General features: G+C 39.4%; 1 protein-coding gene across 1 annotated transcript in view; it reads left to right on the top strand.

Moving 5' to 3' along the window:
- The window catches only part of kcnn3 (potassium intermediate/small conductance calcium-activated channel, subfamily N, member 3), an 87,515-nt gene extending 74,848 nt beyond the window's left edge, over positions 1-12,667 (top strand). The window contains exons 8-10 of the mRNA XM_015056264.1: positions 5,342-5,469; positions 6,560-6,629; positions 10,169-12,667. Of these exons, the coding sequence (XP_014911750.1) occupies positions 5,342-5,469; positions 6,560-6,629; positions 10,169-10,597 (627 nt within the window). The 3' untranslated portion in view covers positions 10,598-12,667. The remainder of the gene's footprint in view (positions 1-5,341; positions 5,470-6,559; positions 6,630-10,168) is intronic.
- Positions 12,668-16,849: the final 4,182 nt, after the last annotated feature.

The following is a 16,849-nucleotide window of genomic DNA, read 5'->3' as shown; positions in this document are numbered from 1 at the left end:
TTTTTTTTTTTTTTTTTTTTTTTTTTTTGAAAAAAATTTGGGGTTAAATTACAAAAAAAAATTTGTGAATACTGATCGCAGAAAAAAAAAAAAAAAAAAAAAAAAAAAAAAAACATGTACTAGATGCACAAATTTCAAATCAAAATGATTAAATTTGCATCTGGAGTACAGTAATAGTATATACATATTGTGTATTTAAAATTATGCTGTTTGCATAACTGATCATATGTGGGTTATTAAAGTCCACTGTAAAATGAAACGTACCGTATGTAATACTACCCTTTAGAAATTATTGCATCTATGCAGTACATTTTAGTAATATTTACATAAAGCTCAAAAGTCAAATATTTTTGATGAAGTTATGTAATTAGTTATGAAAAATGTGAAAACTCGTAGCACTTTTGCATTTCCCTGTGGTGTGTTCAGAGCTTCGCCCCTCTGAGTTTTTTTCACAGAGCACTCTGGGCCTTGGCCAGAGAGGAGGTGCTGCATTTGCCTTCCAATGTTTACACCACAGGCCAAATGGGAGCAGTCTAACCCCTGAAGACTTCTCCAAAGCTAGCTTCCACACTGCACTGTAAAAATAACTTGCTTCTTCAAAAGCCTTTTAATTCCCATTTAAACCAGATGGATCGCTTTTGAAACAGACGCACGGTGACGAACCATGGGTGCATCATGCTTTGCCCCAATAAGGTTTCCTCACATTTTTACTTTCGTTTTTTATAGAAGCACTACACGAATGCATTATATCATTCACATTTTAGTGATATTAGTGAATCGTTCTGCTTTTTATCTCATGTATTGGGATGTTTTTGTCTTTCGAGTTTGTGAAGATGTAATCTGATTAGGTTGCCTAAAGGTCTGTGAGAGCTGTCTCTTCCCTTTGTCGCCATGTCTTTGAGGGGAAGGTCACAGCAGGTAAAGCCACGTGTCACTGTGGCACATGGATGGGGGGTTTCCATGGTACTTGCACTGTTTGTTTGTCTATTTATTTGCATGTGAGGGTCACTGGAGGATATGAGTGACTTTCTTAATGTTTTAAAGTTCACACATATTTCTTATTTACACTGTTTTTATTTAAATAGAAACTATATTTAAAGCAAATAGAGTTTAATTTCATTCCAGCATAAGTTAATTGTTATTATTATAAATAAATATCAGTGCATCAAGATGTCTTTTAGTAAATAGCTCATACATACACTAAATAAATACATAGCATACATAATAACTTCATAATTTAAATGTTTATTGAGAAAAGGGTCTCTTTTGTAAACAACACTAATAATTTATTTCATGTTAGAATTTAGTGCAAAAAAAATTGAAATAATTATAAATACTCAAATACATGCAATTTTAATTATTTTTATTGTGTATTTGATACATTATTATTAAATTATTATAACTAAATATATTATTTATTTAATTGTATTCATTACAAATGATGCCTTAACACATAACAAGAAAGAATGGCAAATGCAATTGTCATTAATTTTGGCACTTTTGGTTCTTCGTATAGTTTATAATTACATCTTTTCAGCATTTCTATTTATTCTGATTACACGCAACAATATGTCATCCTAGCATGCTGCAGTGTGGGAAACCCTTTGAATCAACAGATTTCACGTGTACCTGCCATAAGGTGAGCCACGCAGGGGGGCAGCCAGAATGCATCTTTGACCCAACACGACCATATGGCCCCAACACGGTTTCCCAAAGACGGTCCATATGGTGAAGGAACGGCTGTCGCTGCCGTCGTTTGGTTTCTTGCGGAGTGTTCTTAGCGGTTCACGTCGAGTCTTTTATTCTTGCAAATGGAGCTGCCATCTTTGCCCACATTCATTTCCCCCAGGAGAGAGAAAATGAAGACTGCAGCAGCGGGGGTGGACAGTAATTGTGGTTGCAGGAAATCTGGAAACTACAAACGGTCTGGGGCAATCAGTCAATGTTATTTGCACGAGGGGCCATGTCATAATTCATCATAATGTAATCCTGCTGCCCTGATTGATCAGATTATGAATATGACTTGACATATCCGACTGCCAAAAGGTTTACAGATGAAAGCAGTGCTAATTGTGCTGTTTAGTGACCTGGCTAAAGATTTAGATATAAATCTGCTGCATTCAAATGTGATTTGAGAAAGTTATCTCATTAATATCATTTCAATTTCTGGTTTATAATTCTTCCTTCTCCCCTTTGTACTGGACGATCTATGCAGATATTCCATTCAAACAAATCGACGAACTGCAACAGTTGTCTTTGTTATATTTAAATACATTTCTTTATTGAATTTGGAGAAAGTTTTTTGAAGAGCCACTCTGGAGGCAAAGGTTATTTACTTCTGCTCTAGATAGGTTTTAAGGTTTTAAATTGGACCTTAGATTCATGCATTGGGTCTTATATAGATTGCCACCAAAGCCATGACTGATATTTTGGGAAATTTTCACAAATAAAACAGGAATCTGATATCTCAACCTGTTCTTTTAACACTTTATTGATTGGGGATGATACAGTCCATCAAGTCTATGACCACTTATCTGTGGACAGTCACGGGGGAAGCTGATGCTTATCTCAAGTGGTCATTGAACAAGAGGTGGGGTATATCCTGGACAAATTCCCAGTCCATTACAGGGACATGCAGGACAAATAATCATGCACACACACACACACACACACACACACACACACACACACACACACACACACTCACACCTATGGACAATTTAGAAAGACCAATTAACTTAATAATCATGTTATTGGAGTACCTTGAGAAAACTCATGCATGCACAGGGAGAACATGCAAACGTCAAGCAGAAAGACCCCAAGCTGGCACTGGAACTCAGGACTTTTTTGTTGCAAGGCTATAGTGCTCCCAACCGAGTACTGGTATAGAAAGAACCGAGCTATGTAAGAAATTTACAGTCCTGAACTGTAAAGTTTTACAGCCATTTAAACAGTGTTAATTTAAGTTTGTAAAAAAAACAAAATATGTAAATAAAAAGCAGCATTTAGTTGTTTTGCAAGTTGTGAAACCCAAAGATAATAAAACTCAACTTCATAAATGTCTTGGACTCGAATACTCAAAATGTTGAATTGAACTTGAGTCAAAAAAAAAGTGTTGAATTTTGAACTGGAAATGTTCTGACACTCAAACAACATCGGTTGTGTTGGACTTTGTGCTTCTTGACCTGACTTCCTCTGGGTCAGTGTAAACACTTTCCCGGGGCGGTGGCCTTCCACCCTCCTCATCTGCAGCCGACTCTGTGTGAACATGTAGTGGGTGTCTGCGAGGGGGCTCTCCTTACAGTGGATGGGTGCTGATTAGCCAGGCTGCCGGGGTCTTTTGTTCTCTTCAGACTGGGGGAAAATTGTTCTTTGTTCAGTCTTCTCCATCTCTTTGAAGTCTCTCATTCAGTTTACATGCTTACATTTTCTTTGTGCCGTCTCTCCTCACTATTGTATTCTCCATCTCCCGTTTTTTTTTTTTAATCCACTGGATGTCAGACCCTTGCCTTGTAATTATGTAGCAACCTATAGCGACAGATGAATCAGATATTCATGTTAAATATTATCGATCCAAGGGCAAGCCTTAGGCAGACTCTGACATTTTGAATCGCTTGTTTTACCAAATCCTACATCCAGACTCCTCCGATAAAAAACAAATGCAGCATCTGAGCAGAAAAACTGAGGAAAAATTGCCTTCTTTCATTAGCCTTTCATGCAATAGCATCATTATATCAGACCAATATTCCCCTTCTCCTCAGATGAGGAATGTCTTTGGCAGCTAGTTTAAGAGCAGCCACTTCAGCTGTGATTGTTTTCTATAGTTGTTGTCAATTAAAAGGAAAATCCCTGGTTTAAATAAACACCAATGATACTGAGGTGATTTTTTTTCTTTTACCCAGCTAGCATTATTCAGTCTTTTTATTATTATTATTAAATGTGATGCATTCATTGGCTTTTTACACGTTCTGTTATCTTAATATTATGCCAATGCATTTTCTTTGAAATGTATATTATAGACAAACAGAAAGTAGTGCATAACTGTGAAGTGGGTTGATAATTATACCTTTTTGATTTGACAAATATAACCGTTAACAGCCAAATCGTTCCCAGTACAACAAAAAACAATATTCAAAGGAAGGAGTGTCAGGAGAACAGGGAAGCTTTTCTGAGCTGGCAAGAAGATGGATGGAGCTGAATACAGGGAAATCCTGAAAAGATGCATTTAAACATCTGGACTGAGATTGTAAAGATGGTTCTGTGAGACTAAGAGACACCAAACTTTGATTAAGAAAATGTTTTACTCCAGCTTTGGTTGAACATATTTAGCCAAAGTCCGACGTATTGTTCTACTTTGCACTATGTTGACTTTATGAAAGATCTATTTCTGTACCAATGTGAGTCAACAAATACCTCACAGACACATTATCTATAATCTAATGTGTTCCAAGAACTTAATACTCAAGAGTTTTCTATGAGTATTGTTGTTGTAGCTCTGAAAAACAAGCAGTCAAGCAACCGAAACAGCGGCAAGAAAACAAGAGATAAAGAATAAATATACAAAGTTACAAAAAATATAAATATATTCATAGTAGCGGTGCTTCACTTTCTGGCAGGACAACAACCTTAAACATGCAGCCAGCCCTGCAATAAATTTCAAATTGCCTCATCAATGAGCTAAAAAGACTCGCAACCCAAACTAAGCTTGAGGTACTTTCAAAAGAAGAGCAGGAAAACATTTCAGATTTGATATGTCGAAAAATGGTACAGATATAAAAGAATTACAGCTGTAATTGATGCAAAAGGCGGTTCTACAGAGTAGACTCACTCAGGTTGAGTTTATGCCACACTTTTCTATTTTTATTCTTGAAAAATTTTCAACTAATTTCCTCTCTTCCTTCTGTTTCACAATTTGTGTTGGTCTATCATTTGTAGTATGAATAAAACAAATTAAAGTTTATGTTTGTAACATGTAAAAAAAATAATAAAAAAAAAAAAAACTAAAGGGGGTATGAATAATTTTGCGAGGCGCTGTAGGCGCTGGAAGCCAGTAGAGGAGTGTGAAGGAAAGACTCCTGTTGGCTCTCATTGCCAATCTCCCCAAGGACAGAGCTATGAAAGCGCACATAAAAAGCCTTGGCAAGCCTGCCAGAGAATGGGGGGCAGCCTCTGAGAAGACAAAACGATGGCTTAGTGCGTTTTTTTTTTTTTCTTTGCACAGAGACGATAGTGAAAACGAGGAGAAGAACAAGAGCAGATAAACCTGTTGCCTCCTCCAGTTGCCAAGGGCTACCTGTTGCTAATAAATGTCTACATGTGTGTGCTTATTGTCTGGAGACAGATAAAGAACGCAGCGGCTAATGTGCTGAGGGAGACTTGGCTCATCTACAAGCACACCAAGCTGATGAAGAAGATCGACCACTCCAGGGTCCGCAAACACCAGCGGAAGTTCCTGCAGGCCATACATCAGTGAGACCACACTCCGTACTCCCCTGCATCCATGCCCGGCTGCAAGCAAACACATGCACACCACTGTGGCTGCAAAGCCACTGAGGCATTTGAAATCAGCTGTACTTTCTATCCGCCCACAGCTTGAATCCAGTCTGATAATCAGATGAAATGCACTAATCTCTGCACACGCACTCAAACACACGCACACGCACGCACGCAAACATACAGTTATTCATTATCTGCTAAAGGGCAAGATCAGTCCAGGCAAACACAATCAGTGTGTTGTGTATCATTAGAGGCTCTCTGTTCATTATATCATCTCAACAGTAGGGACTGATGAAACATGAACGTATAGCACAACCGGTTCTGTTCTCTTATTAAATTCAAATCATGTGTTTCCTTTTTGTGTTCCTCTCTCCTTTTGTCTCTAATGGTTAAAAAATGTCTCAAAAGCCAGAGACAAGAGGAATAAGACTCTTAATTGTAACGTAGAAGGGGTTAATCCTGACAGGCAAGACCTGAAAAAGGGGGACAGGAAGTCAACGAGCGATGAAGCAGGGTAATATTTTTGGGTGAACACATTAAACCAAGTGATTTTTCCAGGTTGGAACCTGACAGTGTAGCTGGGAAACGGTCTCACAAAATCACTCTTCCCTGCATTATAATGGAGGCTGCCACAGGGCTTGATGAAAACACAGATTGAACCACTAATTATTGTGCTGTGTTTTGAGAGTTAAACAGGTTCTGATTATAATTGGACTGAGGTAAGATGATTTATTTAATTTTCATCCCCTGCAGCTTATTTCCCCGAAGGCTTTATTCCCATTAGCTTTCCTTCATATTAACCCCAGTCCCACTCCCTTCTACGTCTGCAGCTAGCTCATGCAGACGGCTACATTTGTTTTAGCCTGCGCTCACTGTGTTCACACATTTACGTTTTTCAGAGAGGCACTGCAGGTAAAAATGAACCCAATCCAAGCAAGGTGACCGACACTTCACAGAGCTGTCGTGTGGATCCTGAGGGATTATCTCTGCGGGCTAACCACTGTGTATTTACTGGGTTTCACCTCTGTTTGTGAGCTTTATCTGTGCGTACGTCTGTTTGCAGATTACGCAGCGTCAAAATGGAGCAGAGGAAACTCAGTGATCAGGCCAACACACTAGTGGACCTCTCCAAGGTGAGATGCACTAACTGTACACGACATTTAGCATTCTGGCAGCACCAGAACCTTGTGGAAAAATATTACACTCTTTTTATGACTGCAGTCCCCTGCAGTTACTTCAATATGCAACAATTTGTTTTGCCGGATTTTGCCTCGGATTCCCAGCTGGGCAAAGTCTACACTATTCGGGGAATATCCAGCATAGCTAGTTGGCACACAAATCTGTTAGCATGTAAAAATATGAATCTACAGCGACTTGGAGGACAACAAGTCTGATCTGTCTGATGAGCCTGTCTGAATCTGTGAGCTGATTACCACCGACGCAAAAGCCAATAAAAATAAGGAAGGCAGGTCACATTGGGAGGGGCCAGTTGTCATGCATTCTGGGTAATTGGAGACGATGCCTCTCAGTTCTGCTATAGAGCAATCTATAGCTGGCAGGTGTGTTTTTTCTTTGCTAATGTCAAAATAAAATGTGGTAAATGTCTTGGATTAGTATGAGAGTATGAGCAAGGAAAGAACTAGTGATCTCAACTTGCTCCAACAGCTTTGACCGTTTTATTGATTTTACATAGTACATAAATATTTAGTAAATTAAGCACAGGCACTTGTTACAAGCATACAAACCCTAATCCACAAAATTATGCACACCAGTTTAGTAGTTTTTTTTAAAGACCAGTGCAATGTCTCCAGAACATAAATTAGTCCAAACAGCAGGAATATTGTTTCCTGAAAATTGCATTGAAGAATCATAGAGCCTGTGCAGCTAACAAGGTCCATTTTGGGGGGAATCCCCACAATAAACTGCATTTGAAAATCAGCAGTTTTCCATTCCCTCCACATCTCTTGCTTCTAAGTGTCAATATTCTTTGGCACATGCTGGAATCTTGATGTTGACACACTAAAATTTTGCAGTTTGGTGACAAAGCTTGGTTCTGACATAGGTTTAAATGGCTAGCGAACAGGGAAATTACCTGTGCTGTGTTGTGGCATCACAGGACCACTCCCCACTGGTGCTGCTGAGGTTGCAGCTTTAATATTAGTAATTATCAGTCGGTATAGCAAAGGTTTTTCTTGCAGCTCTCGGTGTGTTACAGAAATGTATCCATGACGGTGACAGAGACCAATAATTAACAACACAGGATTCTATTCTGGTAGTTACATTAATTAAGTCGCCCCCTTTCTTCGCTGTAAAACTTTGCTGTCCAACATGCCTGGTGTGACCTTTACAAATATAGTTTTAGTTTCAATGACTGACATGAAGTTTAAAGTCAGTGTCACCTGAAATACTGATGAGCCAGAGGATGATTTGGAAAGATCATCTGTAAACACATGTGCATGTGGGGAAGTAGTTTGGTCATTCTAAGCAATTGTGCCTTTTGCAGAGACCAGCTGATCTGTATTATCTGAAGAATGGCACCTAGCTGGTTAATTAGATGGGTCATCTGCTTGACTAGTAAGCAGATTAGTTCAGCTAGGCTTGTAGCTTACATAATAGGCTTTTTTTTCTCTTTTTCTTTAAAGTGCTACCTTAAAACAATCATTGTTTTTCTTGCTGCCGGCTCATGGAGGGAATTCAGGGGAACTCCTCTTCTTCTGGCACCCCGCGCTGCTGACTGGCAGCTTGTAGCAACGCAGACCAGAGAAACATCAGGAATGCATTTTTTAAACTGTGGGACACCTTGAATGTAGAACCAGCTTCAACTTGTTCAAGTACTGAGATGTGAGAAGAGCTGCTCTACTCTGGTAGTCAATCTCTGACTGTATGTCTTTTTTTTTTTTTTGCTACTAATATCCTCTTTCTTTAATGAGGGTACAATTCTTCGGGATCTCCTCCCCTTCAGGCATCACATACAGTTGACAGACTGCCTCACAACGATAAAAAGAAATATAAGCCTCATGATCACGATGCTGGAATATTTTACTTGTTTTTAAACCGCAACTTATTAAAACCGTGACGCTGGAAACGGCCTAAGCCTTGAGCAGGGTAATACGTCACATGTAGCCATCCTTTGGTCCCCGGAGAAAATACCACGGCATTCCTCTGTTTCCATGCTGACCCGCCTGTTTTTGTGGCTTTTCATCTCCTGGCAACCACTGCAAAGTGTTAAAACAGGGATGACTGAGCGAGAGAGTGAGGAGGAAATGAGAGGGAGGGGAGTGCTTGTGTTTTTTTTTTTTGTTTTTTTTTTCTGTTAACTGTGTGGGTGTTTGAGAATGTGAGCGAACATGTATGTGTGTGTGTGTGTGTGTGTGTGTGTGTGTGTTTGTGAAAGAGAGAGAAACTCAGAGCAGAGTGAGTGAGATTCAGACTTGAATAAGAGGCAGACAAAGATTGAGAATGTGTGCGCATCTTTCCAAGAAGCAATGCCTTTAGCACCAAATATTTTGCAATTACGCCATCTCAATGACTCCATCTCAATTGGCCACTTACGTCTTTACCATGGTTACAGAGACCAGGAGAAGCACAGCAGGGACACAGTGCTGCCTTCCTTTTATTATCCATCTCTCTTCTTCTAACTCTCTGCTTGCAATGTTATAACACCCAGCCTCTTCATCATTCCGTCTTCTTCTCCCTCTTGGATTCATTTTCTTTTGCATCTTCCTAATCATCCCCGCTGCTTAACACAAGTGAAGAGAAAGTGTTCAGATCTTTCTCTGAAATGAAGACACCAGTGCAGGGAGAAAATCCTGTGTGAGAGCGACTAACATCTTTGTACCAACATTTTGTCTACATAAAAGAGGGTCGTCTGAGTATTACATTAGGATTACTTTGCTAAACGACGAGGTGTATTGCATCAGTTTGTAAGAAGCATGTGGAGAATGAGGTCTAAATGGACTGATAAAGGGTCACAGCAGAAGAAAGACTGGGCAATTGTTAAATTGTCATGAGAATCATATTGCTTTTCATACATAGATCTAAATTAGTTCTGTCATTCTGCTTTTATGTTTTGAGATAGGCTGGATTGTTTGGGAAATTTGGAGAAAATTTCTTAAGTATAATTTATTATTTTAGCTGTAAAGGGCAGTAGCTTTACTCTAAATGCTTCATTTTTATCTGAACTTTTCAGGCTATTTCTTTATATTAATTCTTCAGCAAACTTTTTTGGTTACATTTGCCCACTGTTGGTACAGGTTTGCTCAAGACGAGAGATTGCTGCAAAATCTAAGACTTGGTAAACCTTCCTCAGAGCATGGCAACTAGCATTAAATTCTGAATTTGACTGCACCTCATTATAACTAGGATCAAATTAGAATTAATTTTTGGATCTGTATGTATGATTGGGTTGTATCATATTGATTTGATTATTTATTTCTGGAACGAATTTGGCTGCGTTTGGAAATTGGAAGTCTTTATCTTGTCAGCCAAGCAGTGAACCTTGATCAGTGTGTGAAACATGCCTATTAATAATTTAAAAAGTCTTTATAACCTAGTAACAATCCAGGTATAGATGATGATTTTTTTAAGGATCTTTCCACTTTGAATTTGCTGGCCAACAGTAAATTCAAAAACCTGCTCAGAGAAAAACACTTCTTCACCTCTCCTCCTACAGATGCAGAGCGTCATGTACGAGCTCATGTCAGAGCTCAACGACCGCAGCGAGGACTTGGAGCGACAGATGCTGTCCCTGGAGCAGCGGGTGGAGCAGCTCACAGCGGGCTTCAACGCCCTGCCTGCACACCTCTCTGCAACCCTCAGCGCCCAGCACGCCGCCCTGGTTCACCTGCTCCGAGAGAGGGACGCACGGGACGGCAGAGTGGGAGGAACAGGAAGCGGCGGCGCTGTGGTTCCCCTGTCTCCAACTGCCTCCCTAACCACCGCACCGGTTCCTGCCTCCCCAGTTCAGGTTGCAGCTCCTCCATCAACCTTAGCACAGATTTCCAGTTTATCCCTGGAGACCCCGCTGTCGCCCCCACCTGCGAGCCCAGAGGGGAGCCTGGAGGCTAGTCCCAACCCCAATACGTGCAGCTCAAGCTGCTGAAAACCGCTCCGACGAGCAGACGGGGACAAACGTGGACGCAAGACGCGGAGAAGGAAAAGACGGGGAGGCTCTGATGGTCCTCTCACATCAGACTAAAGGAGAAAAATGACGGCAGAGGAGATACATTTTTGGAGATCCTCTGAATATTTTTGCTCCGAGATAGCAGGATGAAGAGGAACAGTAATGGGACTAAGACGGAGGGCCAGTTTGAGAAATGAGACACGTTCAGGACTTTTCTTGACGATGGAAGGAAGAGAAAAATGGAGACTCTTAAAGGTGTGAGGGGGAGGGAGGATGTCACGAGGGTGAGAAATGGAGGTAAAGAGAATGAGGAGGTGGGGGTGGAGGGGGAGGGCAGAAGGGAAGAAATAACCAAGAATAATTATATGAACTTCTAAATGGAATCCACTCCAATTACGGCAAAGGGCCTTTTATTCTCTCTATCTCCTCCTCTGCCTTTTTTATTTCTCTTCTCCGAATTTCCCACTCCCTTCATCAGGAATAATGACCATGACTTTTTATCTTTATGATGTATTTTCTATCTGAATGCTTATCATGTGTTAACAAGCATCCCTTTAACAGAAGGTCCGATCAATACGACCATAATATTAAAAAAAAAAAAACCTAGCAGAATGCACCACACACATATACACACGATACAAGGTAACACAGCACAGACAGATTTACACAATGTCTCATAATGCACTACTAGCCCATGATAATACTAAAGCCTATACTGCCAAGCACCCAATGCACTGTTTATCTCCATAGATCACTGCCAAGCAATGTAGGCACAGCAAAAGGGAGAAAAATGTTCATGGAAACCGATTCATCTTCTGTGGGTATGAGAGCGCGCAGCAGGTTAGACTTACTACACGCACAGTCGTGGCTTTTAACTGCTCGGCTGGGAGAATTGCAACCGGTCACTGAGCCGCACGAATTTACAGGCGAGGCTGAAGTGAACGGATAGAGACGCGAGTCATCATGGCGTCTATTTGTGATGCTTGAGACAGTGGCAGATGGTGAAATGAGATAAAATAACTACAACAGGGCTTCATCACCGCACTCACCGGAGTGCATGGTGAGCGAGACATTTAGCGTTTAGGAGTAATTGTAGGCTTGCCGTCCTAAAATGAGACTGTTCACTCATTTACTATGTGGTGCACTATATATAAAGTCTGCCATGGTGCTGTGGTGTTTCAAAGGTTTTTCTAACACAATATCGACATTTTTTCCCCTCGACCAGCCTGCTCTGTTGGCAAAGGTTCCTCTGTTGTCGAGCTTAAGCCCCATTAATTTCTACGAACTGCTTTGTTATTCACAGTTTGCCAAAGACAGTTTCTACTCAGTTTCCAAAACGTTAAACCAGAAGACTAAAAATTGAGTGCTGGTCATTTTGCCCCTTCTGCCATTTCATAACTTTGCGGTTTTGGTTGTTTTTGTACCTGACGGGTACAAATGGTGCCATGCACCAGCGCATTTCATACCCATGTTTCATATTCACTTTGACAACGAGAAACCGAAAGCCATTGTCCAAATTTTCTTCACAGTCCGTCGCTTTGTCCTCTCCGTAGTGAACACAAGGTAGTGACTGAGTGAACATTTGTAACACGATTGTTTTTTGTAGACAAGCCACAGACAAGAGAAGATTAATAATGAGTTTTAACAAGTGCATTAATTTTTCTGATTGTCGTTGGAAGAAGGAGCCAAATCTTTATTGAATCAGAATTTAAACCAGTTATTTTTACGTGTAGTTGATTTATTTACTGGTGCCAGATCTCGTTTTAATAATTTAGCTTCCAGTTCTTACGCCAACTAGGAATTATTACTTTATTTTCCCAAACCAAATGAGACACTGGAGTGCATTTTGTTTATTTTCTTCATTTTTTATAATCTAGAAAAACATACCTAGAGTTATCTAAATGTTGCCTTTACATTGACAATTGTGTTCACTTGTACCAATGCAAAACTGATTTATCTATATAATTCTAAGTTGGCATCTTTATAGTAATTAGTAATAAGTAATCTGTCCATGATTGTCCATTCTTTTTTTTTTTTTTTTCCGGGTACCAAAACAGCTCACTGTTATTATGAATGTATTCTGTTAAAAGAAAAAACACTCAGAAATACATCTTTGTTCGCTTGCTTTGTCATTTTAAACTGCCACGCACACACACACACACACACACACACACACACACACGCATATATTTATATAGATATCTCTATATATCTATATATAAATGTTCACACATACACACACCTTAACAACCAAAGTGCTCTCTCTTAAATGGACTTCAAACAGGCAGGGAAAGCTGCTTGTCATTTGGGACAAAAGATGGCAGGAACAGGCAGAAATCCTGACACTATTTCTGAGGGAATAACTGTGAAAAAAAAAATGGGAATGGACTTGTTGAAGTGGACTGCTCTTGAGGGAGGAGGACTGTGGATGAACATAAGAGATCACAAATAAACCTTACAAAGGATCAATGGCCATGAAGGAACATCTGTTAGTGAAATTTATATCTGAGAGAGGAATTATGCTGGCAAGACGGGAAGAAGAGACAAGCCTACCTTCGCTTTTGGAGATAACACTGAAAACTATCTTATAGCGACATGCTGTGGCCGGAATACTGAATTACATGCGCTTGAAATATTGTACAGTATGCTCTTAACGAATTCTAGCTTTCTATTGCTTAGTCTTTTCTACCATTATGACTAAATACAGTTACAGCTGATATCTTACACTATAAAACCATAGTATTCTTCTCATTCGTCATGACAGTTATAATAAATGTACCATCAATACGTTAAATAATTATAAACAAGGAAAGTGCCGTTTGAGGTTGAAATTATTTTGTAATTTTATTTTATCAGAGAGAATTAATAAAGTATATATCTATAACATTACAGCTCTCATGAGTTTTTTGGCTGTTGGTATGTCGTGTGTAACACTTTTTATCCGTCTTGCTTTTTGAGAGGTGTCTTATTTTGTTATTCCATATTTTTAATGTATTTATTTTTTGATTTGTAAAGAGACATGCCACTGAAGGCAGGTGGTTCTACAGTGCTAAGCATGAATCCTGGACGGTTAGCGGCATACTCTGCAACGCTGTGTTGATCACATCTGTGTCGACATAATTTCATGCATTTCACAAAAAGACAACTTTTTTTAAACTAATTTAGTCTGTTTAAACAATTATATCCAAGCATAAACAGCATGAGCATATCCAGCCGTTGCATTGTTCAGGAAGACGATTACATGTTCTGTGATCCTGAAATGAACATGTTTTGATGTGAAATGTCCTCACGGACTTCCAGAGTAAAAGCAAAATACCTTCTGAAGTTATTAGTTGAAGCTGGTAAGAGAGTGTTATTATTATCCACAATGAAATGAGTTGAAAGAAAGCCACACAGAGATGAAGAAGACATTACCCCCCAAAAAAAGAAGAAAAACCCTCAGATAATCATTTGCAAATGCACTGAGGGACAAAGGCTTACTTTTCTGGAGACCTTCCCTTTGATCTGACACTGACTTGGTTGGTGGTAATGACTATTGTTACATTTGATTAAAATGGGGAAAGCCTGAGGACACCATCTCAGCTGTGAAGCATGTGGGTGTTGGTGTGATGTTGTTAAGGTATTTTTCTGCTGGATGGACTGGTGACAAATTCACAGCTTGTGAATTGCACCAACCTGTGGAAAGGCATTAACCAAGACACTGGGGAGGCGAGTCTAACAAGTGGACAATGACCTTTGTCATGCCACCAAATGAGCTACAGTATCTCAAGGTCGACAAAGTCAATGTTTAGGCGTGGCAATCACAATACCCTGCAAGGTTTGCCCCAGAAAACATGCTAAAACGCTGGCCTGATTTCAGTCACATAGAAAATTTGTAGGCACAACTAAAAAGATGAGTTACACCAGTTAGATCAGATCAGAAGGCATGGGCCAAAACTCCAGGATATTATTGTGAAAAGCTTATGGACGATGTTTGATCCACATCACACAGTACTCTAAAAGGTACTTCTACCAAACATCGAGGAGATGTTTATTTTCTCCTTACTGACAAACATGGAACAGTTCTTGGAAATAGAGTCTTACATTTATTGACTTTATTTGGATTGTTTCCTATTAAATTTGGCTGGAATAGTCATAGTGTGGACCAGGAAAGGTGAGAAGCACTTTGCAAGTACCCAGAGATACTATACTTGGACCGCAACGTAGTTCTTTGCATTTATTTTTGTGTGTGCATGTGTGAGTGCCTGCTGCATGTTTTGTTGTGAAAATGCAAACCTTCACCTGCCTGCGATGGACTTTTATTCTGGTCTTCTCTGTGTGTTTTTACAGCCATCTTCCTTTATTTCAGCTTATGCCTCAGAAAGAAGCCATACGCTCACAACGAGCCAGTCATTACCATGTTTTGCTGCAGGCACAGTAGAGTATTAATGAGGTGATCTCTGGTGCCTATCATCCTCCACATTCATTAGTGCATTATAGAAATACTAGTTCCATCAGATCAGAAGAGTTGGCTTTTCTGAGTATAATTAGGTGTGTGTTGGTGATATTTAGGCATTTATAAGTTTAGTTTTGTCTGTCAACAATATAAGACTAATAAATGTTGTAAAAGTTATTCAACAGTAATTCATGTAAAACTGAACATAAAACATTCAATTTTATAACACACGTTTCATTTCTCAAAATAATTCCCTATTTATCATTTCTAAGCTTTTATTTTTCTGTTACTTGTACATCTGCTAAAAAAAAGTTTTATGATGAAGATGAAGCTAACCTTGTTGCGAGCTACACCATTTATTAGTGCAACAATGGCAAACATGAAATAGCACGATGCAGTATGTATGAATGTGTTGGTGAAGAAATCAAATCAAATAACCATCTTAATAGTTTCTGGGCAGAACAACAACAACAACACAGCATAACTGTCAAAAATGAATTACAGTCCAGGTGGCTCATTGAGTTCTGCTGCAGGACTGCTTTGCACTTTTCCATTACGGAAAATGTGAATTAGCCGTAAATTAGCAGTGTGCAATCCAAATAGTCTGCATCAAAATGTACTCACGTGTTCAATATTTCTGCCAAGAAAGGAGTTTTTCACCAAAACCAAACACAAGATCACCAAAAATGTCAAGATGAGGCGTTCAATAATTGCAGAAGACTTCAGGAAGTGTTTTTTGTTGTCCCGAGACTCGTGCTGTGGAGTCGTGTTGCTGTCAGTGCAAATCTTGTTCAGCATCTACAGAGGTTGTGTATTAGGGCATCTTCTGTTTGTAAAGAAAGGGGAATGCTTGTCGGCAAAACTTAAAATCTATAAGAATTACAAAGATGGATACCGGAAGAGTGGTTTAAGTGATTTATTTCTGAAAACACTTAATTCTACTAGGGCATTTGAAAAATTTGTATTCTGCTACAATCAGTGTGTACATTTATTTTGATCCAACGCGGTGTGCATACTCACAATTGCACTCCAAAACACTTGAATATAGATACACAATTTAATGATCTTTGTATTTTCCATCATAATTTACTTCAGTGCAACAAATCTCAAATAATAATAATATTTTTATATGATCAATTTCAGACATATGGCTAAAAAATACCCAAATATTGGACAAACTGCAGATTTTCTTTAAATTAAAAGCAATGTTTTTAAACAATAAACAATCAAGGTTTTAAACAGGGAACATTTTCTCCTCCATTCTGTATGTGTTGAAATCTGAACATCAGGTTAAGCACCGTCCCTCCATCAGTCTTTATTTTGCCCATGAAAAATTCACAGAAAATGGAACATTTCCAACCCATCCAAATTTTGCTGGAACTAGTGTTAACATTCAGGCTTGGTGGGCCCATCTGATCAATCCCAACCACCCTTCAGCCACTGCCAGACACCGATAAACATCGTTATGCAGGCGTCTTTTTACCTCTCGTTTCTAAGTCTCACTTTGTTTACAGACGGAGGCAAAGCCCCCTTTTCAATAAAGCTCAGTTTGGAGGACTGGCTGTATGATTTGTGATTGTTAGCACTAATGTTATCCTAGCTCTGACTTCTTGCTTAATCGGTGATTACGCATCAACTTGATATCGCATAATATGAAATAAGCTCGGTTTGCCGCGAGGGGCCTATATCTCCTCAACAGATGAAACCGATTACTTTTTCATAAATGCTGCTTCATATAAACCTGGCTTGTTGGGTGTTTTGCCCAGAGATAAAACAGGGGGACCGAGCTGTGAAAG

The sequence above is a fragment of the Poecilia latipinna genome, unplaced genomic scaffold (assembly GCF_001443285.1).
Source record: "Poecilia latipinna isolate Pla-1442-1.1 unplaced genomic scaffold, P_latipinna-1.0 Scaffold1370, whole genome shotgun sequence".
NCBI lineage: Eukaryota > Metazoa > Chordata > Actinopteri > Cyprinodontiformes > Poeciliidae > Poecilia > Poecilia latipinna.
This window is presented reverse-complemented; position numbering and strand designations above follow the sequence as displayed.